The 25,756-nt window shown below is 45.0% G+C and overlaps 1 protein-coding gene across 6 annotated transcripts in view; it reads right to left on the reverse strand.

Annotated features, from left to right (window-relative positions):
* The window catches only part of tenm3 (teneurin transmembrane protein 3), a 909,202-nt gene that overhangs the window by 37,141 nt on the left and 846,305 nt on the right, over positions 1–25,756 (reverse strand). For all 6 annotated transcript variants that reach the window (XM_080189440.1, XM_080189438.1, XM_080189437.1 and 3 more), the window contains 2 exons: positions 5,635–5,867; positions 4,438–4,592 (listed from right to left, as the gene is read on the reverse strand). In XM_080189440.1, coding sequence (XP_080045566.1) covers positions 4,438–4,592; positions 5,635–5,867 — 388 coding nt within the window. The remainder of the gene's footprint in view (positions 1–4,437; positions 4,593–5,634; positions 5,868–25,756) is intronic.

Here is a 25,756-nt window from a genome sequence, read left to right on the forward strand (position 1 = left end):
GGGATGGTTAGGAGATTCCCCAAACAGTATTGAGCATGATTCCATTGTTAATTATCAGTTCAGCACCCTCCACTCCCTTTTGTGCATTTAAAGCCATAGCGGATTTTGAAGTTCATTCCGCCTCTTATAGTGCATCCCATGTTCTCCCCACGTTTGCAGCTCCATTGCTGCAGGGATCCCAGGCAAAAGCAGGGGGTGGGGAATTGCAAAAGAGAATAAACAAAGAAAGTGGGGCAAGCTGTTAAGAGAGTGAAACGAGGGAGAGACGGAGAAAGGGGAAAGAGAAGCAAAGGTGAACTGTGGGCGATGCAAGTGAGGGAAGAGGAAGGGAACAGTGAGAGGATGAAGAAGGATTTAGACAGTTACATGGGCAAGATGGGTATGGAGTGATATGGGCCAAACGCATGGCAATTGGGACTTGCTTTAGTTGTTAAAAAAAAAGGGTGGCATGGACAAATTGGACCCAAGGACCTGTTTCCATGCCGTAAACCTCTATTACTCTCAGAAGGTGAGGGAGGAGAAGTGAGAGTGAGGTGGAGTCAGGTCAACTGAAGCAACTGAAAGGGATTGTTATCGAAAAATGCAGAACGTGCAGGGTTACAGGGAGAATGGTACTCGGTGAGTTGCTGGTTCCAAGAGCCGAAGGAGGCACGATGGGCCAAGCGCCTCCTTTTATTCTGCAACAATTCTGTGATTCTGTGAAGCGAGAGCAATCACCAAACAGAAAAGATGGAGAGAAAGGTTTTTCTCTATGGTCACCAGTTCAGCAAGTACACTTGCCTGAAAGGAGATTGAATCTTTTTGTATGAGGCTTGCCCAAAAGGGTTTGATAATCCTTGAAGCTGACAGTTTTCCTCTGGTGCATTGTCGTGAATGCCAATTGGTTTGAGAAACTTTTGAGTGAAGGCATTTAAGTGGAACATTCACGTGGCTGGCCTTCTAACATCTACAAAGCTGAGAGGTCAGGAAGACCTTAGGGATCATGTGCACCAAAACCACATCTGGATTTCATTTTCACTTCTTTTTTAAACATGAGGGAGCAAAACAATCCTCTTCCAGCGCAAGTCCGAGGGAAACTGTTGGCAGAAGTTACACCAATTTACCAGGAGGTGGGGCTACAGCTACACATACGAAACCAAAAGGGAGGAGAAAATGGGCTGGAAGGAACGGAGAGTGTTACAGCATCAGTGAATAAGGTCTGTGCAAAAAATTGTGCTAAAAAACATCATTAAAGATTTTAACTGATTGCACAAGGCATTTCCAATGAGATAAATGCACTAGCGGCAAAATAGAGATAAATGGATTTGATTTCATCACCACTATCGATGAGAACAGTGAGGAGTCTCACAACACTAGGTTAAAGTCCAACAGGTTTCTTTGGTATCACAAGCTTTCGGAGCGCTGCTCCTTCATCAGGTGAGTCAACATCATTACAGATGGTGCGGAGATACTGGTGTTGGACTGGGGTGGGCACAGTAAAAAGTCTTGCAACACCAGGTTAAAGTTCAACAGGTTTATTTGGAATCATGAGCTTTAGGAGCACTGCTCCTTCACAGCATGAGACTCAGCTGAAGAAGCAGCGCTCCGAAAGCTCATGATTCCAAATAAACCTGTTGGACTTTAACTTGATGCTGAGAGACTTCTTACTGCGCCATTTCAGAGACGTGAGTCTAAGGTGAGCAAGGTGAAATAAAATATTCCAGGGTATACAACAGAATGGAAAAGCAGGAGCTATAGCTTTGATGATAAAGGATCTCTTAAGGACAGCATTAAGAAAGCATCTTGGCACAGGCGATCAGGAAACAGGATTAGCTGAGGCTGGAGATTAGGAATGACAGAAAATGTTGGTGGGACTAGCCTATATGAGCCCTAATGGCAGTGAAATGGACAGAGCATTGCGCAAGGAAGTATCACAGTTTATGACAACTACAATATGACAATCATGGGATTTAAGCTTCATACAGATGGATCAGCTCGAACTGGCAAAGGTTGTCTGAACGGTGAGCTTATAGACTGCTTTCGCTATAGTTTCCTGGAACACAAGGTTGTAAAAGCAACTATGGCTAAACACTATTTTAGCTCCAGGACTGTATTATGCGACAGGATTAATTAGTAATCTCGTGGTTTAAAAGGTCTGGGAGAAAGTGGTAGAATTGCTGAGTTAAGTTTGAAAGCCACCCTACTCGTGCCCAAAACTGAGCCTCACACATAGAAACATAAAAGATAGGAGCAGGACGAGGGCATTTGGCCCTTTGAGGCTGCTCTACCATTCATCACGACCATAGCTAATTGTCCAACCCAATAGCCTAATCCTGATTTCTCCCCATAACCTTTGATCTCATTCACTCCAAGTGTTATATCCAGCTGCCTACACATTCAATGTTTTGGCACCAATGACTTCCTGTGGTAATGAATTCTACAGGCTCACCACTCTTTGGCTGAAGAAATGTCTCCTCGCCTCGTCTTAAATGGTCCATCCTGAATTCTCAGACTGTGACCCCTGGTTCTGTACACCCCCACCATCGAGAACACCCTCTCTGCATCTACACTGTCTAGTCCTGTTAGAATTTTTGTGAGTCTCTATGGAAAATGGGGAGGTATAGATATGAAGGAAGAACTTGCTAAGATTGATTGGGAAATTAGATTCAAAGCTACAGCACAAAACAAGTGGTGGAAAACATTTTAAAAAATTATTAAAAATCTCCAAGGAAGGAAGTTGATTAAAAAAAAACTTTGTCTGAGGGAGTCAATTTTAACTTTGGGATGACTCAAACTTGGGGGAAACACCAGCAGTGCACCCAGTCTGGCAGTGAAGAAGTCCACCTCATTTTGTGGCCTGGGCTTCATTCAAGCAGAATTGGTGAGCTAGAAGCACAAAATGTGCATCCTGATGCAGCTTGCTGATATGGTACAACAGTGGGTGTACAGCGGTCGCGGAGAGGGAGAGACCATCATGGTTAATGGCTGAAGTTATGGAGCCGGGAATATCCCTTTAGCTTCTTCTTGGCCCCATTAGAACACATCAAAATCTCACCTTTCAGGGCCTCACCAACCAACTCTATTGCAACTCGGACAGTGAGTGTCACACAGCTGAGTCAGTCCTATTTTCAGGTGATAATGGAGGGTGGCATGGTGGCACAGTGGTTGGCACTACTGCCTCACAGCGCCAGGACCCAGGTTCGATTCCTGGCTTGGGTGGCTGTCTTTGTGAAGTTTGCACGTTCTCACGTGTTTGCGTGCGTTTCCTCTAGGTGCTCTGGTTTCCTCCCACAGTTCAAAGGGATTGCCCCTTTGTGTTAGGGGGAGTAGCTAGGGTAAATGCATGGGGTTATGGGGATAGGGCCTGGGTGGGATTGTGGTCTGTGCAGACTCGATAGACCAAATGGCCTCCTCCTGCACTGTAGGATCCAATGATTTTATGAGTCCTATGTATGTTGCAGGACAGGAATTTGCATACTAATAAGGCCATCCCACCTGCAAGAGTGGGAAGCACTTTGGTCCCTGTTAAAATGACGGATGGTTAAACTGTGGCATAACTCGAACACTAAAATGATCAATCCCATTTTGAAGTCTTTAGTAACAATTATGCCAAATTAGAATTGCCTTGTCGGACCTTGAGTGACGCTCTAACAAAACAGTTCAGTACTAAGAGAGTAGAATATTGACTTTCAGATGAAAGAAAGAAACAGAGGCTCTCTTCAGTTGGACGTTTCTTAAAAAAACCCAATAGCTTTACAGCTCAGGGAGATATTCTAGCCTTTTGGTCAAAAGTCTATCAACCAAAGCTGTCACAAAGTGATTAACTGTTCATTGATCATATTTGTCATTCTAACTGGTGTCAGTGATACCATGTGTTCCTTTTCTCTTTTCTGCATAGTTCTAAACCTGGCCTTGATGCCTCCTCACCTCATAGAGTCAAAGGGTAGGAATTTTACGGCCTTGCTTGGGCAAGATCGTAAAATCCGGCCCAAGGCCAACAGTGATTTCTGTTTGGCCATGGAGTCTCAACTGTGCTGAAGGAAGCCATTTGGCCCACTAAGTCTGCACTGACAATAATCCCACCCAGACCCTCTCCCCGTAACCCCATATATTTTACCCTGCTAATCCCCCTGACTCTGAAGGACAATATAGCATCCCACATATCTTTTGGAGACTCTGGGAGGAAACCAGAGCACCCAAAGGGAAACCCACATAAACACGGGCAGATCATGCAAACTTCACACGGTCACCCAAGGCTGTGAATCGAATCCAGGTCCCTGGTGCTGTGCTAACCACTGTGCCACCGTGCCGCCCATATAGGTGTCAGTTTTTTTTTTCCATTTCTATTCAGGATTCTGATATTTGGGGAAAGTCTTTCCAACCCTATCAGCGTTGTTCACACACTGATTCCCGCACCTTCTCCCTGTTTCAATACTGAGCCATTCCTCAGCACCGTACCTGGCTTATATGCATGGTGGTGTCACAGGTCAAGGGTCGAGCCGATGTGAGGTCATTGGAGCCCAGCAGTGTGGAAATGATTCCATTCTGATCCACCTTCCTTATCATGGTTCCATCCACAAAGTACATCAAACCGTTCTTGTCGATGGCAATTCCTGTCACCAAAAAACAAACATCACTGACACCGACTGGCTTCAAAGCAGGGCGAGGAGAGTCTGCCTCTCACTTGCGCTCAAATAATCAAGCCTTTTATGACTGCTCCATTAAGTATTCATGTAGTTAAATTAAACAAGCGCCTCATGGCAACTGATCTGCCCAGGCTGGAGGACGAAGTGTCAGTGGTGTCTATACCAACTGGATTTCAGTGTTTTTAACAAGAATGTCCAACTATTCCCCATTCAAGATGTCTGAATTACAGACAACCTGGCAGACAAAGGTTTTGTGATGTATCGGGTTTTTCCCTAAATTCCCCAGCCTTTACAGATGGTTCATTGCTTTGCCACTTCCCTCAGTTTGCTAATATCAAACTGAACATCTCCGAGTGCTTTTATGAAAATTCCATCCAATTATGAGACTCACTTGTGTCACCGAGGATCTCGGGGTGTTAATGTGGGAATGTTCACTATCCTCATTATAAAGCTCTCGCTCATTGCACTGTCTTTGTTCTGAGGCTACTCCCTCTGTGACTCCTGGATCTCGCATGTTCTGGGACATTCACCACAACACAGATCTCATTATAGCACAGCAATGCACAGGTTTGATGGTTTCAGCTCTCAAAGGTGAAAATATATGGCAAAGGTGCAAGAGCTGGCACATTCCTCATTTTTAAATTCACTCTCTGAAGCAAGTAACAAGTAATCATAACTCTGGCATCTCCCTGGGTATAATTCAGTCTGCACTAACGCTGCCAATGAGAACGGAGAATTTGGCGCTCAGCCAAATCTCCATTTATTGCAGAGAGACTGGAGAATCCCAGCTGCGGGCGAGGTTGGAAAATCTCAGTTTGGTTTAACAATACAGAACTTTGCTCGCAAAGGAAGGTTTTCATGAGCGTGTCTTTGTGATTGTGTGTACGTTTGTGGTCTTAAGTGTGTGAATGTTTAGTGTGTGTGTGTGCGACCAGTGTCCGTGAGCTTGTGTCTGTGTGCGCGCACACCAGTGTGTGTGTATCTGCCTGTATATGCGTATGCAACTTACCTTTAGGACTCATCAGTGAAGCTTCTACAGCTTTGCCTCCATCTCCGCATCGAGCTTCATCAAAGGGCAGGCATTGCTCTCCAGTCCCTGCTACCACTTCCGAATTAGCCGTCAGATCCTTAGCACCAATCAGGGATTTTGGGTGATAGATCCTCCGCGTGTTGGTATCTGAGATATATAGATCTCCAGTGACTGGGTCAGTTGCCAGGAAATATCTATGTGCTGGGTTATTGCTGTTAAAAGAAACATATTTTAAAAAAATAAGAGGCATTTTTTAGAGTATTGAATTCAAACGGAGCAATAGCCCAGTGGTACTCTTTGCAATGGCCAGAGAAAGCAGTGGAACCTCCTCTAGACTGGACAGTGGATGGTACACAACATCTTGTGTAACAATTCTGTTGAACATTTTAACATATTTTTACCGTAATAGAGGCCAGAAAACTAATTAAGAATCAGTTGAAAACCAGGTTTAATCATCTTAACACCCACAATGCTAACATCGCACACTCCAGAGTGTTCATTACGCCATTCACACAGAGGATTACAGCAAGAATCCCTTCATAGTCGCAGTTTAAGAAAGCCCCAAGACTGTTACTACCACCGAGTGAATTCATTCTTCAAAGTCATCCCTCGTCTCCAGACTATTCCAATTCTGTAAATCTTGCTACTCATAGCTTCTGTACAGCATATCGTGGGTCTCTTCGATCAGAAATACACAGTGCCTCTTTCACATACTGCTATTTGTTCTGGGATTTTGGCAATAACCGAGCTTTTCTGTGGAGTGCAGAGCAGCATTGAAGGCTGTCTGAGTTTTACTATTAGCTTACAGCCCTGAAAGGTTCAACCTAATGGCAAAGATGCAGTTTCTTTCTTAATTGCTGTTCCCTATTTGTCCAGCAATAAGGCTTGCTCCTAGATGTGGGCGTGTAGATTCCTCCCCCCAAACATTTTTGGGGAGAAATGCTGTTCTTGACTACAGAGGAAAATGATAGCAAAGTATTCTTTAAAGATTCAAACCAGTTTACGAGGAATCAGATAGCAGAAGGGGTGAATTTGGTACCCCATAATCACAATGCAGACTTACAGCATTGTATGTCATTTCTACTGACACCAATTTGCCATGAGCTTGTTTTGTGCTAACATTTAAGTAGGCTTACATTCACACTGTAAAGAAGTTACGGTGAAAATCCCCTCGTCGCCATACTCTGGTGCCTGTTCGGGTACACTGAGGGAGAATTTAGCGTGGCCAATGCACCTAACCGGCACTTCTTTAGTGCCCATGGTTCTCTCTGTGCCTGCGTGGGTTTCCTCTGGGGGCTCCAGTTTCCTCCTACAGTCTGAAAGATGTGCTCCCAGCATAATATCACTGCAGAACACCTGGGGTTTAGGCGTGGGGAGGGGAAGGGGGAGAGGGGAAGGGCATCCAAACAACATTTTCCTTCTAATCTCCGGTTACAACAGAACCATGGCTCTGAAGCAAATTGCAACAACCAGACATCAAAATCAGTCACCAGTGACAAGAAAGTGGGCACAGCAGCAAAATAGTTCCCTCGACAATAAAACAAATAGCAACATTAATGTGGGGACAGTATAATTTATGGAAGATGGATTGGACCTTGACTCGTTAAACTGTGGCATAAATCTGAGCCACACTAAAGCGCACCACCTAAGGTTTCAAGTTGAAACAGCCAGAGCATTCAATGTTGCACATTGTAACATCAAACTTCAACATCAACTCTAGGAGAGCACACCCCTGTCTACATCAATGAGGACAATGTAAAAAGGCACGAGAGCTTCAGGTTTTCAGGCGTCCAGATCACCAACCATCTGTCCTGCTTCCTCCACCCCGCCATGCTGACACTATAGTTGAGAAAGCCCACCAATACCTCTACTTTCTCAGAAGACAAAGGAAATTTGGCATGTCAGCTACAATTCTTACCAACTTTTACAGATGCACCATAGAAAGCATCCTTTCTGGTTGTATCACAGCTGGATATGGCTCCTGCTCTATCCAAGACCACAAGAAATGACAAAAGGTCGAGAATGCAGGCCCAAACCATCACGCAAACCAGCCTCCCATCCATTGCCACCATCTACGCTTCCCACTGATTTAAAAAACCAGCCTGCATAATTAAGGACCCCACGCATCCCGGAAATTCTCTCTTCCACCTTCTTCTGTCGAGAAAAAGACAAAAGTCTGAGGACACATATCAACATACCATCTTAGATCTGTGTTGTGTAACGAGGCAGGAAGAATTAGGGATCTTATTGTGAGGGATCCTCTAGGACGTGCGATCACAGTATGGTTGAGTTTTTGATGCAGATGGAGGATGAGAAAGTAGGGTCCCGAACCTGCGTCCTCTGTTTGAACAGAGGGGAGTACGATAGGATGAGAGAGGAATTGGCAAATGTAGCCTGGGGGCGCAGATTGGTTGGTAGGACGGCTGAAGAACAGTGGAGGATCTTTAAGGAGATCTTTTTCGGTGCTCAGCAGAAATATATTCCGATGGTAAAGAAGGAATGTCGGAGAAGGGATAACCAACCATGGTTATCAAAGGAAATAAAGGAGAGTATTAAATTAAAAGCTGATGAGTTCAGAGTGGCTAAAATTAGTGGGCGATTAGAGTATTGGGAAAGGTTTAAAAATCAACAAAGGATGACTAAGAAGTTGATAAAGAAAGGAAGGATAGACTATGAAGCTAAACTGGCACTGAATATAAAAAAGGACAGTAAGAGTTTTTACAAATATATAAAGAAGAGGAGGCTGGCTAGAGTGAATGTTGGACCCTTAGAAGATGAGAGGGGGGATGTAGTGGTGGGAGATGAAGAAATGGCTGAGGCCTTAAATAAGTTTTTTGCCTCAGTCTTCACAGAGGAGGACGCGAATAGTTGCCGGATATTAAAGATAGAAGGATGGTAGGAGTTGAGGGCCTGAATGCGATTACTGTCACTAGAGAGGTAGTGCTTGATAGACTAACAGGACTGATGGTGGACAAGTCCCCAGGACCGGCACGGTTCTGAAGGAAATGGCAGAGGTGATAGTGGATGCCTTAGTGATTATTTACCAAAATTCATTGGATTCCGGGGACATGCCGGAAGATTGGAAAACGGCTAATGTTACGCCGCTGTTTAAAAAAGGTAGCAGACAAAAGGCAGGGAATTATAGGCCAGTTAGTTTAATGTCTGTAGTTGGAAAAATGCTTGAATCCGTCATCAAAGAAGAAATAGCGAGGCACCTAGAAAAGAATGGTTTCATAGAGCAGATGCTGCATGGATTTGTTAAGGGGAAGTCGTGTTTGACGAATTTATTGGATTTCTATGAGGATGTGACTAGTGCGGTAGACAGAGAGGAACCAGTGCATGTGGTGTTTCTAGATTTTCAAAAGGCGTTTGATAAGGTGCCTCACAAAAGGTTGCTTCAGAAGGTTAGGGTGCATGGAGTTGGGGGTAAGGTGTTAGCGTGGATAGAGGATTGGTTGTCTAATAGGAGGCAGAGAGTTGGTATCAATAGGTGCTATTCTGATTGGCGGTTGGTGACTAGTGGAGTGCCGCAGGGATCGGTGCTGGGGCCTCAGCTGTTTACCATTTATATAGATGATCTGGAGGAGGGGGCTGAGTGTAGGGTGACAAAATTTGCTGATGACACAAAGATGAGTGGAAAAGCAAATTGCACGGAGGGTGTGGAAAGTCTGCAGAGGGATCTGGATAGGCTGAGCGGGCGAGGACCTGGCAGATGGAGTATAATGTTAGCAAGCGTGAGGTTATCCACTTTGGCAGAAATAATAGTAGGAGGGATTATTATTTAAAGGGTGAAAAGCTGCAGCATGCTACGGTGCAGAGGGACCTGGGGGTCCTTGTGCATGAGTCACAAAAACCCAGTCTGCAGGTGCAGCAGGTGATCCTCAGGGGTCGGTGCTGGGGCCTCAGCTATTTACCATTTATATAGATGATCTGGAAGAGGGAACCGAGTGTATGGTGTCGAAATTTGCTGATGACACCAAGATTGGTGGAAAGGCAAATTGTGCGGCGTGTGTGGAGAGTCTGCAGAAGGATCTAGATAGGCTGGGCGAATGGGCCAGGAAATGGCAAATGGAATTTAATGTTGGCAAGTGCGAGGTGGTCCACTTTGGTAGGAATAATGGTAGGAAGGATTATTACTTACGTGGAGAAAAACTGCAGCAGGTGACGGCTCAAAGGGCTAGTTGGCCTACTCCTGCTCCTATTTCTTATGTTCTTATTATGTTCTTATGGCCTCGGGGTCCTTGTGCATGAGTCGCAAAAACCCAGCTTGCAGGTGCAGCAGGTGGTCAGGAAGGCAAATGGGATGCTGGCCTTCATAGCGAGGGGGATTGAATATAAAAGTAGGGAGGTCTTGCTGCAGCTGTATAGGGCATTGGTGAGGCCGCAGCTGGAGTACTGTGTGCAGTTTTGGGCGCCGTACTTACGCAAGGATATTTTGGCCTTGGAGGGAGTGCAGAGGAGGTTTACTAGGCTGATGCCGGAGTTGAGAGGGTTGAGCTATGAGGAGAGGCTGAATAAACTAGGCTTGTACTCGTTAGAGTTTAGAAGAATGAGGGGAGATCTCATTGAAACGTGTAAGATGATGAATGGGATGGATAGGATAGAGGTGGAGAGACTCTTCCCGCTCAGAAAGAACAGTAGAACTAGGGGGGCACAGCCTCAAGATAAAGGGGGGGGCGGTTTAGAACGGAGTTGAGGAAGAACTTCTTCACTCAAAGGGTGGTGAATCTCTGGAATTCTCTGCCCGTTGAAGTGGTGGAGGCTACCTCGCTAAGTATTTTTAAGAAGAGGGTTGATGGGTTTTTGATAAGAGAGGGGATTAAGGGTTATGGGGAGAGGGCGGGAATGTGGAACTGAGCCACGACAGATCAGCTATGATCTTATTGAATGGCGGGGCAGGCTCGAAGGGCCAGATGGCCTACTCCTGCTCCTATTTCTTATGTTCTTATGTTTCAGAAGGCGAATGGGATGCTGGTCTTTATAGCGAAGGGGATAGAATATAAAAGCAGGGAGGTCTTGCTGCAACTGTACAAGGTACTGGTGAGGCCGCAGCTGGAGTACTGTGTGCAGTTTTGGTTGCTGCACTTGTGCAAGGATATTTTGGCCTTGGAGGGAGTGCAGAGGAGGTTCATTAGGCTGATACCGGAGATGAGGGGGTTGGACTATGAAGAGAGACTAAATAGACTGGGTCTGTACTTGTTGGAGTTTAGAAGGATGAGGGGGGATCTTATAGAGACGTATAAGATAATGAAAGGGATGGATAGGATAGAGGTAGAGAGATTCTTCCCGCTTAGAAAGGATAGCAGGAATAGAGGGCACAGCCTCAAGATAAGGGGAGGCAGTTTAGATCAGAGTTGAGGAGGAACTTCTTCACTCAAAGGGTGGTGAATCTCTGGAATTCTCTGTCCGTTGAAGTGGTGGAGGCTACCTCGTTGAATATATTTAAGTCACGGGTAGATAGGTTTTTGACAGACAAGGGAATTAAGGGTTATGGGGAGAGAGTGGGAAAGTGGAACTGATCCACTTCAGATCAGCCATGATCTTATTGAATGGTGGGGCAGACTCGAAAGGCTAGATGGCCTACTCCTGCTCCTATTTCTTATGTTCTTATGTAAACAACTTAAGAACAGCTTCTTCCCTGCTGCCATCAGATTTCTGAATGGACCGACCATGCACAAAGTTGCCCTTTCTCTACATCTGTGACTGTAACACTACATTTTGCACTCACTCGTTTCCTTCTCTATGAACAGTATGATTTGTCAAGAAACAATACTTTTCACTGTATACTAATGCATGTGACAATAATAAATCAAATCAAATCAAATTATAGTCAACAGGACATGCATAGTGTTTTTCACGATCACCAGATGTCTCAAAGCTTCTTCCTGACAATGAGGTGTTTTTGAAGTGCAGGATGTTGTATGTCAGAAATGTAGCAGCTAATGTGAGCATGGTAAACTCCTGCAGACAGATATGGGTGGATGACCAGATAATCTGTTTTTGTGATGTTGATTGAGGGATAAATATCAAGTAGGACATCAGGGATCTTCATTACTTCCTGCTTCTTCAGGAGAGCACCACCAGTTCTTGTACATCGCCTGAGCTGGGACCTCGGTTCTATGCCTCATCCCAAAGCCAGCGCCGCCAACAATGCAGCACTCTCTCAGTGCCACAGTGGAGCCAAAGCCTCCATTTTGAGCTTAAATTCTAGAATGGGACTTTAACTTGGATCCTTATGACTCAGAATCATTCATTTGTGAGGCATGGGCACCACTGGCTGGCCAGCATTTATTGCCCATCCCTTGTTGCCCTAGGAAGGCAGTTGAGAGTCAACCACATTGCTGTGGCTCTGGGGTCACATGTAGACCCGACCATGTAAGGATGGCAGATTTCCTTCCCTAAAGGCCAGTAGTGAATCAGATAGGTTTTCCCAGTAATCGACAATGGTTTCATGTTCATCAGTAACTTAATTCCAGATATTTTTTATTGAATTCAAATTCCACCAACTGCCATGGTGGGATTCAAACACAGGAACATTAGCTGAGTTTCTGGATTAATAATCTAGCGATAATACCATTCGGCCATCGCCTCCCCACAAGGGGACAAAAAGGGCCCTGGTTGCCAGACTAAACGATGATATTTAAGATAAGTTTTTAAATATCTCATTAGCTATGAGTGGCATTGTAGAAATCTGCTAGATGCAGGCAAGAAACGTTAGGGAGGTCACTGGTCCTTTAGAGGATGAGAAGGGGGATTTGATGACTGGAAATGAGAAAATGGCTGAGGCATTGAACAGGTATTTTGTGTTGATCTGCACAGTGGAAGACACAAATAACATGCCAAAAATTGATGGCAGGAAGGCTATGACAGGTGAGAACCTAGAAACTTTCATTATCACGAAAGAGGTAGTGTTGGGCAAGTTAATGGGGCTAAAAGTAGACAAGTCTCCTGGTCCTGTTGGAATGCATCCCAGAGTACTAAAAGAGATGGTGGGAGAAATTGCAATTGCACTACTGGTAATTTACCAAAATTTACTGGACTCTGGGGTGATTCCCGCAGATTAGAAAACAGCAAATGTGATGCCACTGTTTAAAAAAAGGAAGTAGACAAAAGGCATAGTTAGCTTAACTTCTGTGGTAGGGAAAATGCTTGAATCTATCATCAAGGAAGAAATAGCGAGACATCTGGATGTAGACTGTCCCATTGGTAAGACGCAGCATGGGTTCATGAAGGGAAGGTCATGTTTGACTAATTTGGTGGAATTCTTTGACAACATTACATGTGCAGTGGACAATGGGGAACCTGTGGATGTGGTGTTTCTGGATTTCCAGAAGGTGCTGCACCAAAGACTGCTATATTAGATAAAGGTGCACGGTGTTACGGGTAATGTATAAGCATGGATAGAGGATTGGTTAACTAACAGAAAGCAAAGGCTGGGGGTAAATGGGTGTTTTTCTGGTTGGCGATTAGTGACTGGTGATGTGCCTCAGGGATCAGTATTGGGACTGCAATTGTTTACGATTTACATAGATGATTTGGAGTTGGGGACCAAGTGTAGTGTGTCAAAATTTGCAGATGACACTAAGATGGGTGGAAGAGCAAAGTGTGCTGAGGACACTGAAAGTCTGCAAAGGAATAGAAATAATCTAAGTGAGTGGGCGAGGGTCTGGTAGATGGAGTACAATGTTGGTAAATGTAAGGTCATCCATTTTGGTAGAAATAACAGCAAAATGGGCGATTATTTAAATGATAAAAAATTGCAGCATGCTGCTTTGCAGAGGCACCTGGGTGTCCTTGTGCAGGAATCTCAAGGAGTTGATTTGCAGGTGCAGCAGGTAATTAAGAAGGCAAATAGAATTTTGTCCTTCATTGCTACAGGAATGGAGTTTAAAAACAGCGAGGTTATGTTGCAGCTGTATAAGGTGCCACGCCAGGAGTACTGTGTACAGTTTTGGTCTCCTTACTTGAGAAAGGATATACTGGCACTGGAGGGGGTGCAGAGGAGATTCACTAGGTTGATTCCGGAGTTGAGAGCGTTGGCTTATGAGGAGAGAATGAGTGGACTGGGGCTATACTCATTGGAATTTGGAAGAATGAGGGGAGATCTTATAGAAACAGATAAGATTATGAAGGGAATAGATAAGATAGAAGCAGGAAAGTTGTTTCCACTGGTGGGTGAAACTAGAACTTGGGGGCATATCCTCAAAATAAGGGGAAGCAGATTTAGGACTGAGTTGAGGAGGAACTTCTTCCCACAAAGGGTTATGAATGTGTGAATTCCCTGCCCAGTGAAGCGGTTGGGACTACCTCATTGGATGTTTTTAAGGCAAGGATAGGTAAATTTTTGAACGGTAAAGGAATTAAGGGTTATGGTAGTGGATGGGTAAGTGGCGCTGAGTTGAAGAAAAATCAGCCACTATCTTCCTGAATGGTGGAGTAGGCTTGAGGGGCCAGATGGCCTACTTCTGCTCCTAGTTCTTATGTTCTTACCTTAACACAATGTCATAGAAATAAAGAAAGGATATCAAGGAAGCTGGCAGGAAATAGTTTTGGTGACAAATTGGATGTAATAAGGAGTGAGTGAATAGTAATTAAACATGAATGCGCATTGGTGATAGATTCAAATTTATTGAATCTCGTTTACTTCCGTCATTTATCTTTCAGATTGCTTTAATATCTTATGTTGACAACCAAGTGTAATGTATCGTTTAATGGCCAATACAAATCATTGGGGCTGTCTGACCCTTTTGATTATGAAGCATCAAGGTCTTCCAACTTTTTTTATCTCAGCTTTTTAGCTCGAGAAGAGTCAGCAAATTGCAGCATCTGAGAAGTGAACCACAGGTTAAAGATTTGTCATTTGTCCAGAAGTCAAGACTGGCCTAATTCTGCTCCCATTTCTTATATCTTATGATAGCTGATATTTTGTGCTCATGATCGATTATTACCAAATCCTTCATAATATCCTCATCTACTGAGGTCACTATAAATATCGACAGCTATAAGAACATAAGAACATAAGAAATAGGAGCAGGAGTAAGCCATCTAGCCCTTCGAGCCTGCCCCGCCATTCAATAAGATCATGGCTGATCTGTCGTGGCTCAGTTCCACATTCCTGCCCTCTCCCCATAACCCTTAATCCCCTCTCTTATCAAAAACCCATCAACCCGCTATGTCAATGGGCAGCACAGGATTAGCGCTGCTACCTCACAGCGCCAGGGAACCCAGGTTCCATTCCCGACTTGGGTCGTTGTCTGTGTGGAGTTTGCATATTCTCCCCGTGTCTGCATGGGTTTCGTCCAGGTGCTCCAGTTTCCTCCCACAGTCCAGAGGTTTGCGGGTTAAGTGGATTGGCCAAACTAAATTTCCCCTTAGTATCAGGAGGACTAGCTAGGGTTAAAGCAGGGAGCTTTGGGGATAGGGCCTGGTAGGGAATGTGGTGGGTGCAGACTCTTTGGGCCAGATGGCCTCCTTATGCACCGTACGCTTCTTTGATTTGATTTATTATTGTCACGTGTATTAGTATACAGTGAAAAGTATTGCTTCTTGGATGCCATATAGACAAAGCATATCATTCAGAGAAGAAAAGGCAAAATGCAGTTTTACAGTCATAGCTAGGGTGTAAAGAAAGATCAACTTAATGCAAGGTAGGTCCATTCAAAAGCCTGACAGCAGCATGGAAAAAGCTGTACTTGAGTCAGTTGGTGCGCGACCTCAGACAGTTGTATCTTTTTCCCGACAGAAAAAAATGGAAGAGAGTATGTCTGGGGTGTGTGGGGTTCTTAATTATGATGGCTGGTTTGTCAAGGCAACAGATAAGTGTAGATAGATCAATGGAATGGGAGTCTGATGGATTGGGCTACATTCATGACCTTTTGTAGTTTCTTGTGGTCTTGGGCAGAGCAGGAGCCATACCAAGCTGTGACACAACCAAAAAAAGTGTTTTCTATGATGCATCTATGATTCTAAGTGGGAAAGTGGGTGCAATCACTTTGACATGCTGTTTGTAACTTGACAAGGAAAGTGATGAAATTGTTAGAATTTTACATTGCTATTACTGTCAGCTCCCAGCAAGGGCATAACTGATCCCATTGACTAAACAACTTCCAATCAGCTTGATTGAAAAGAACTGCAATCCAAACAGACTGCCTTGATAAACAAATCTACCCACTTATAAACAGTTACCCTTTGACCGGGGCGGGGGGTGGTGGTTTTGTGGGCAGGGCACTTGATTCTTGACACACAAGCTAAATCTACCCCTAACTCTCACTGTGAGACAGCAGCAAGTTTTATGAGATGGAACGATGGCTTAACTATGGGGACCACTGAATAACAGTGGTTTCAATGGCTGAATTGACCAATCCATTTCAGCATTAAAGTAAAGTGACAAAGGAATGGTGTGTCAAAATTCAATTTCAAGGCACAAGTCTTTAGTTTTATTCATTTAGACTGCAGTGTGAAGATTAAATGGGCCAAGGCTATCTGTTCACTTTTTTCTAGCATTTAGCAGCACCATCATTATCTTACAGCTCTTCTAATATCTTGGCAGTTAAGTTGCACCACAGAAGGATGAGGTCAGTGAGTTGGGTCTATACTTATATGACTCTACTTCTGGCCTCTGTCTGATGGATCCTCCTCTGGATTTATGGGATCATAAATTGTTTCATCAATGAGTTCACAGTGAGGGCGGGGAAAAAGCAGAGACATGTACAGCCTCCTCTGTACTCGGAGTCTGTTCTGAACAATTGATAAAACACGCTGTTCGATTTGATCGGGCAACCACTGGGATCTACGATCCACATCCCTGGCACTGAAATCCAATGATTGGCTGACCGAATTAAACATTGTGTGCCTCTGGCTGCTCGTAATAGACAGTGTCCAGACTGTGCTCAAGCAGCCTGTTCTCACAAAACCCAAAGCAAAACACCTACTGTTAGATGTGTTTCTGCAAAAGGACAGCACTTGTTGAACAATCCCAAACCTGCACCCCTAGATCTCTTTGCTCTGTAACTCTTCCCCACGTTAACTGAGTAAATCCTGCCCTGGTTCAATCTGCCAAAATGCATCACCTCGCATTTATTTAAATTAAATTCCATCTGCCATTCATCAGCCCAAGTGCACATCAGAACATAAGAACATAAGAAATAGGAGCAGGAGTAGGCCATCCAGCCCTTTGAGCCTGCCCCGCCATTCAATAAGATCATGGCTGATCTGTCGTGGCTCAGTTCCACATTCCCGCCCTCTCCCCATAACCCTTAATCTCCTCTCTTATCAAAAACCCATCAACCCGCGTCTTAAAAATATTTAGCGAGGTAGCCTCCACCACTTCAACGGGCAGAGAATTCCAGAGATTCACCACCCTTTGAGTGAAGAAGTTCCTCCTCAACTCCGTTCTAAACCGCCCCCCCTTTATCTTGAGGCTGTGCCCCCTAGTCCTACTATCCCTTCTGAGCGGGAAGAGTCTCTCCACCTCTACCCTATCCATCCCATTCATCATCTTATATGTCTCAATGAGATCTCCCCTCATTCTTCTAAACTCTAACGAGTACAAGCCTAGTTTATTCAGCCTCTCCTCATAGCTCAACCCCCTCAACTCCGGCATCAGCCTAGTAAACCTCCTCTGCACTCCCTCCAAGGCCAAAATATCCTTGCGTAAGTACGGCACCCAAAACTGCACACAGTACTCCAGCTGCGGCCTCACCAATGCCCTATACAGCTGCAGCAAGACCTCCCTACTTTTATATTCAATCCCCTTCGCTATGAAGGCCAGCATCCCATTCGCCTTCCTGACCACCTGCTGCACCTGCAAGCTGGGTTTTTGCGACTCATGCACAAGGACCCCGAGGTCCCTCTGCACCGTCGCCTGCTGCAGTTTTTCGCCACGTAAGTAATAATCCTTCCTACCATTATTCCTACCAAAGTGGACCACCTCACACTTGCCAACATTAAATTCCATTTGCCATTTCCTGGCCCATTCGCCCAGCCTATCTAGATCCTTCTGTAGACCCTCCGCACAATTTGCCGTTCCACCAATCTTGCTGTCATCAGCAAATTTCGACACCCTACACTCGGTTCCCTCCTCCAGATCATCTATATAAATGGTAAATAGCTGAGGCCCCAGCACCGACCCCTGGGGCACTCCACTAGTCACCAACCGCCAATCCGAATAGCACCCGTTGACCCCCACTCTCTGCCTCCTATTTGACAACCAATCCTCTATCCACGCTAACACCCTACCCCCAACTCCATGTCCCCTGACCTTCTGCAATAACCTCTTGTGAGGTACCTTGTCAAACGCCTTCTGAAAATCAAGGAAGACCACATCCACCGGCTCTCCTCTATCCACCGCCCTAGACACATCCTCATAGAATTCCAGTAAATTTGGCAGACACGACTTCCCTTTAATGAAACCGTGCTGCGTCTGCTCTATCAAGCAATTCCTCTCAAGATGCCTCGCTATTTCCTCCTTGATGACGGATTCTAACATTTTACCTACAACAGACGTTAAACTAACCGGCCTATGATTCCCTGCCTTTTGCCTGGCACCCTTCTTAAACAACGGCGTAACATTAGCCGTTTTCCAATCATCCGGCACTTCCCCGGAATCCAGCGACGTCTGGAAAATAACTACCAAGGCATCCACTATCACCTCCGCTATTTCTTTCAGAACCCTCGGATGCATTCCATCCGGTCCTGGGGACTTGTCCACAATCAGCCCCTCCAGTCTGTCGAGCACCTCCTCTCTAGTAACAGTAATGTCATCGAGACCCTCCAGTCCTACCACCTTTCCATCTCTAACACCCGGCAAATTATTCACGTCCTCCTCCGTGAAGACAGAAACAAAAAAGTTATTCAAGACCTTAGCCATATCCCCATCCCCTACCACTAAGTCCCCCTTCTCATCCTCTAAGGGACCAACGTTCACCCTAGCCAGCCTCTTCCTTTTTATACATTTATAAAAACTCTTGCTATCCTTTTTTATATTAAGTGCTAGCCCAGCTTCATAGTTTCTCCTACCCTTCTTTATCAACTTCTTTGTCAATCTTTGTTGACATTTAAACCTCTCCCAATCCTCTTCTCGCCCACTACTCTTAGCTACTCTAAACGCCTCCGCTTTTAATTTAACACTTTCCTTCACCTCCTTCGTTATCCACGGCTTATTACCTCTCCCCCTACTGTCCTTTTTGACCATCGGAATAAATTTCCGCTGAGCACCAAGAAAGATCTCCTTAAAGATCCGCCACAAGTCTGCACGTTCTCCCTGTGTCTGCGTGGGTTTCCTCCAGGTGCCCCAGTTTCTTCCCACAATCTGAAAGATGTGCTGGTTAGGGATTGGCCATGCTAAATTCTCCCTCAGTGTACCAGAAGAGGCACCAGAGTGTGGTGACTGGGGGATTTTCACAGTAATTTCATTGCAGCGTTAATATAAGCCTACTTGTGACAATAATAAATAACCGTAACCCGAAACCAGAGTGGCAACCCTTATCTCCGAATTGGGCTTGTTGTGTGACCACGTTCTGAGTTCATCGACAGGATCCAGACTATTTCTTTCTGAGCGGGGTGAAGGGTGTGCTTATTTTGGCTCTCTGTTCAATACAAGTTATTCAACATTTGCACAATATTTATAAAAAAAAAATCCCCGGTTCACTAATCTCTGTGGCAAGAGGTCTGCTCTGAAGCAGTTGCTATTCTCCTGGTCAGCAAGAGGTGGTGCATGAGAGCAACTCTGGGCGATCACCTCACATCTTGCTTCTTCCATCTGACCCCTGCTCACCGAGTTCCCAGCAGATACAGCTTTGGTTTTGAATACGGGATGTTATACTTCCGTGTTGCAGCATATTGCAGCACCACAGAGCTTTGTACCTGTCTCAGGGAACTGAGGGGTCATGACGTACGGCAGTGCCAAATAAGCCGAGGTCAACGAAAAGAATATTTATTCCTCAAACAATTTTAAAATCATCATTACATGTTCTGTTCAATAAGCTCTTTCAGACCGTTTGCATTTTATATCGACATTTATCCTGCACGCTGACAAAACAATGCCTATTTAAAACTCACTTGCTATTTGGAATTAGTCCCAGCTCTTTGTTCACCACAGGAGCAAAACAAAGTCTGCCAGTGAAGCAGATTAAATATTGCTGCTGATAAAAGCATATGGAGGCTGCTGTACAGAAGTTCTTCATCAGAAATCTGTTAATTCAGGGGCTCCACAAAGTTTTGAGGGGAATTGACTTTGCTGGGAACACAAGGACGGTGGCACAGCGATTAGCACTGCTGCCTCACAGCGCCAGGGACCCGGGTTCAATTCCCGCCTCAGGTGACTGTCTGTGTGGAGTTTGCACATTGTCCCCGTGTCCGGTTTCCTCCAAAGATGTATGGATTGGGTTGATTGGCCATGATAAATTGATCCTAGTGTCAGGGGATTAGCAGGGTAAACATGTGGGATTACGGGGATAGGGCCTGTGTGGGATTGTGGTTGCTACAAACTTGATGGGCTGAATGGTCTCCTTTTGTACTGTAGGAATTCTGTGAGCCTATGATAAACTGTACAGTGGCAGGCAAGCCACCGACTGACCCAGACCCTACACATCTACAACATGTCTTCAGATTTTCTTCTGCCTAAGAGAGGACTCCACCCCCTGGGGTGATTACCCACTCTCAGTCCTAATTGGTCCCTCAAGCCAGGTGACCCCCTCCCCCTCCCACTTCTGCTCTGTTGCCCTTAAAAGGAGGATCACCACAGGAATGGTATTTTGGGTTGGTGTGCTGAGGGATCAGGTTAAAATGTCCACGATTGCCCTTATACCATCTCAATTTTATTTTAGGTATGATAATAACTAGGAAAGGTTGTTGAACGTGAGAGTGAATACTGTGACCAGTATAGGCTACAACTAGTTTGGGGACAGTAACAGAAGTTGATGATTGGTGTCAAAGAGGCACAAACTCATTTCTCTACATTAATGCAAATTTGGGTTAAGGATTAGGGAAAACGCTTCAAATCATTATTATGTCCAATCTTGCCGCAACCTGGGAATTACAACTGGAAAATGGTTTGTTGCAGAGCTCGGTTTTGGTGTTTGTTATATATATTAATGATTTAGGCTTAAATGTGGGAGGCATGAGTGGGAAGTTTGCAGATGACACAAACGTTGACCATGTGGTTGGCAGTGAAGAGGTTCGCAGTCGACTCCAGAATGATACCAATGGATTGGTTGAGTGGGCAGAGAAGGAGCAAATGGAATTCAGTCTAGAAAAGTGTGAGGTAACACTTTTGAGATGGGAAAACACAGCAAGGGAATACTCAATAAACGGGAAGACATTGAGAGGGGTTGATGCAATCAGAGAGCTTAGAGCGCTTGTCCACAGATGCTTGAGAATGGCAAGACAGATTGATAAGATAGTAAAGCAAGCATATGGAATCCTCCCTTTATTGAGCAATGTATTAAATACAAAAGCAGGGATGTGATGATGGAACTGTACACAGTGGCACAGTGGTTAGCACTGCTGCCTCACAGCGCCAGGGTTCAATTTCAACTTGGATAACTGTCTGTGTGGAGTTTGCACATTCTCCCCATGTCTACATGGGTGTCCTCTGGGTACTCCGGTTTCCTCCCATAGTCCAAAGATGTGCAAGTTTGGTGGATTGGCCATGTTAAATTGACCCTTAGTGTTGTGGGGATAGGGCCTGGATGGGATTGTGGTCAATGCAGACTTCTTGGACTGAATGAACATAAGAACATAAGAAATAGGAGCAGGAGTGGGCCTTCTAGCCCCTTGAGCCTGCCCCGCCATTCAATAAGATCATGGCTGATCTGTCGTGGCTCAGTTCCACATTCCCGCCCTCTCCCCATAACCCTTAATCCCCTCTCTTATCAAAAACCCATCAACCTGCGTCTTAAAAATATTTAGCGAGGCAGCCTCCACCACTTCAACAGGCAGAGAATTCCAGAGATTCACCACCCTTTGAGTGAAAAAGTTCCTCCTCAACTCCGTTCTAAACTGCCCCCCCTTTATCCTGAGGCTGTGCCCCCTAGTCCTACTGTCCTTTCTGAGCGGGAAGAGTCTCTCCACCTCTACCCTATCCATCCCATTCAACATCTTATATGTCTCAATGAGATCTCCCCTCATTCTTCTAAGCTCTAACGAGTACAAGCCTAGTTTATTCAGCCTCTCCTCATAGTTCAACCCCCTCAACTCCGGAATCAGCCTAGTAAACCTCCTCTGCACTCCCTCCAAGGCCAAAATATCCTTGCGTAAGTGCGGCGACCAAAACTGCACACAGTACTCCAGCTGCGGCCTCACCAGTACCCTATACAGCTGCAGGAAGACCTCCCTACTTTTATATTCAATCCCCCTCGCTATGAAGGCCAGCATCCCATTCGCCTTCCTGACCACCTGCTGCACCTGCAGGCTGGGTTTTTGTGACTCATGCACAAGGACCCCGAGGTCCCTCTGCACCGTCGCCTGCTGCAGTTTTTCGCCACGTAAGTAATAGTCCTCCTTCTGCAGTGTGGGATTCTATGATAAAACACTGGTTGGGCCACAGCTGGATTTTTGTTCACTGTTTTGGTCATTACATTACAGGAAGAACATATTTGCTCTCTCGATTTCAAAGAAGAACAGAAAATCTTCTCCAATCTTTCTACCTAACATAGTGGTAAATCTTTTTTGACAGCTTTCCTGGGACTACAGATAAAATCGTTTCATTGTTCTAAAATTACTTGGCAAAATTAATTTTTCTTTCAAATATAGGGCTGGATATTCTGGCCGCACACGCCCCAAGACCGGAAATTCCTGCTCATGGTCAATGGACCTTTAACATGGTCTGCCGAATTCACTGTCCCGCCCGCTACGATTCCTGCAGCAGCTGGGATGGGAAAATGCCCCCCATTATAGCCTCAGTCAGACTGTTTATTCATTGCTTACAGCAGCTGTGTGAGTGGCGACTCTTCTGCAGGAATTGTTGTGCCATAGGATTTGCTTCACTTGAATACATGGACTTAAGATACTCGCATGGGGTCCCAGCTCTGGTGACAATCCTCTTGAATCAAAGAAGATGCTCAGAGAGTTGTCTGGCTTTTGCTTGGTACAAGACACAAAGCAGCCCCTTCTATGCCCAAAGGTATACCAGCCAAAACCAGTACTGTTAGCCAACACACTTAACATGCCAAGAAAGGACAACTGTGCGGGAAAGAATAACCCCAAAATCATGAGCAGTTGGTAATGCATCTTTCATGTGGTAAGGGCTTCCAAAAGTGCTTCACGTAGCCAAATCAGTATTTTTGAACTTGGCCTCTGTTGTCATGTGACAGTCAACATTCACACAGTAAGGTCCCACCAACCACGAGGAGGCTGGTCACTTAATCTGTTTAACTGGCATTGCCTGAGGGAGGAACATTGGCCTGGGCAATGAGAAAATGTCCTGATATTCTGAAATAGTAAGGCCGTGGAATATTTTTTAACTCCCCCCGCCCCCCCCTCTAATAATGCTTCAGTTCACATTAAAATTATAACGTAGCATTTCTGACAATTCAGCTTCCCCTTAGTCCATTGTATTGGAGTGTGAGCCGAGGTTATATGTTCAAGTCTATGGCGGGGATTCGGAGGACAGAGTGGGGCCACCAAACCAAGCTGGCACTTAAAAAGTGACGTACAATGAACACAAGAAATAAAATGGTGGGGATCCATGCATAGCGCCTCAGCCACATCTGTTACTGTGAACACACAGGGGGGAAGGAAACGGAATTGGAAGAATTGAACTGACCCAACTGCACAACATCTCCAACACCCAGGAATTAAGCTTCAAGTCTCCTGACACTTTTGGTGACAGAAAGGGTTTAATGGTTCTAGTCGGTCCAAATTTGATCATGTTTTTCTTTAATGCAGCAATAGCCATTCAGCAACTGGCTGGACTCTAACAGGAAGGTGCTTCTCAGAGCTGAGGGAAGTGAGGAAAGGTAATAGCTCAACTGATATGAAAGAGAGACCAAAGAGGGCCGAAGCAATAAATGATAAAATAGAAAAACAGAGCATAATAAAACAAGCAGCTTCTGACGCAGGAACATTCAAAAAGCTGGAAGAACTTGAAATTCTATGCTTCACACGAGAGACTGGAGTTGTGCAGACAGACTGAAATTCTCCTCAGGACAGGGAAGGTTAAAGGCGAGAACTAATAGAGGGTGCATGAAATCCTAAAGGGCGTTGTCAAAGAGATAAACGGAACAACTGTCTCGAGTGGCTGGATGGTTAGTAACCAATGGACACAGATGTAAGATGATTGGTAAAAGAATCAGAGAAAAGATAAGGAGGTTTTGTTTAAAAACTCAACGAGTTGCGATCAGCAATGCAATGCCCGGAAGGACAGAAGGAGCAGGTTCATAATTTAATTTCAAAAATAAATTGGATATACACTTGAAAGAGAAATATTGAATTTCTCACAGGGTTGGTTGGTCAATAGTGGATAGCCTTTCTCATGCCTTTGCCCCACAGAACCTTTCAAATGTTTTGCTCCACAGAATTTGAAATATTAATCTTAAATAAGGCTGAAAATGATTGGCTGTTCTCACTTCTTGTGTAAGCTAAACCAAACTTGCATACAATTCTGGTCGCCACACTACCTAAAGGATTTGGAAAGGGTACAGAAAAGTTTTCACAAGAGGTCGCCTGGTTTGGAGGGTATGAAGAGAGATTGGACAAACTTGGTTTTGTTTACACTTGTATGTCAGAGGCTGTGGGGCGAATTGATAGAAGTTGATAAAATTATGAGAGACATGGGTAGAATGGATAGTCAGTCTTTTTCCCAGGGTAGAACTAACAATTATTCATGGACATAGGTTTAAGGTAAAAGGGGGAGAGTTTTAAGGAGATGTGTGAGGCAAGTTTTTTACTCAGAGAGTATTAAGTGCCTGCAATACGCTGCCAGAGGAGGTGGTAGAAGCAGATACAATAGTAACATTTAAGAGGCATCTTGACAGTTACGTGAATAGGCAGGGAATGGAAGAATATAAACTGAAAAGTTTATTTGTTAGTCACAAGTAGGCTTACATTCACGCTGTAATGAAGCCACTGTGAGAATCCCCTAGTCGCCACTCTCAGGTGCCCGTTTGGGTACACTGAGGGAGAAGTTAGCACGGCCAATGCACCTAACCAGCATGTCTTTGGACTGTGGGAGGAAACCCAAGCACCCAGAGGAACCCCATGCAAACACAGGGAGGAAGTGCAAACTCCACACAGACAGTGACCCAACTGGGAATTGAACCTGGGTCCCCCACGCTATGAGGCAGTAGAGCTAACAACTGTGCCACTGTGCCACTCCACAGACAGCATAGAGGCAAAAGGTCTTTAGTTTAGCAAGCTGTCATGTTTGGCGCAGGCTTGGTGGTCTGAAGGGTCTGTTCCTGTGCTGTATTGTGGTGGGGCGGAATTTACCCATCTCTCTGACTGTGGGAATTGCCACAGGATGGAAGAGACCACAAATTTTCCTGTCCCATAAGACTATAAGACAAAGGAGCAGAATCAGGTCACCCGGCCCATCAAGTCTGCTCTGCCAATCAATCATGGCTGATATTTTTCTCATCCCCATTCTCCTGTCTTTTCTCCATAACCCCTGACCCCCTTATTAATCAAGAACCTTTTTATATCTGTCTTAAAGACACTCAATGACCTGGCCTCCACAGCCTTCTGCAGCAAGGAATTCCACAGATTCACCACTCACTGGTTGAAGAAATTTCTCCTCATCTCTGTTTTAAAGGATCGTCCCTTTAGACTGAGGTTCTGCCCACTGGTTCTAATTTTTTTTTACTAGTGGAAACATCCTCTCCACATTCACTCTATCTAGGCCTGGCAGTATACTGTAAGTTTCAATAAAATCCCCCTAATCCTTCTAAATTCCAATGAGTGCAGACCCAGAGTCCTCAACCATTCCTCATACAACAAGCTCTTCATTCCAGGCAATGTCCGCCACTGGTGGGACTGTAAAATCCCAACCCAATAATCTGTTTCTGTCAAGGGTCCATAGAATCATAGAATCCCTACAGTGCAGAAGGAGGCCATTTGGTCCATTGCGTCTGCCCCGACTCGTCGATAGACAGTCTTTCCCAGG

The sequence above is a fragment of the Carcharhinus amblyrhynchos genome, chromosome 5 (genome assembly GCF_965287045.1).
Source record: "Carcharhinus amblyrhynchos chromosome 5, sCarAmb.v2.hapA, whole genome shotgun sequence".
Taxonomy (NCBI): domain Eukaryota; kingdom Metazoa; phylum Chordata; class Chondrichthyes; order Carcharhiniformes; family Carcharhinidae; genus Carcharhinus; species Carcharhinus amblyrhynchos.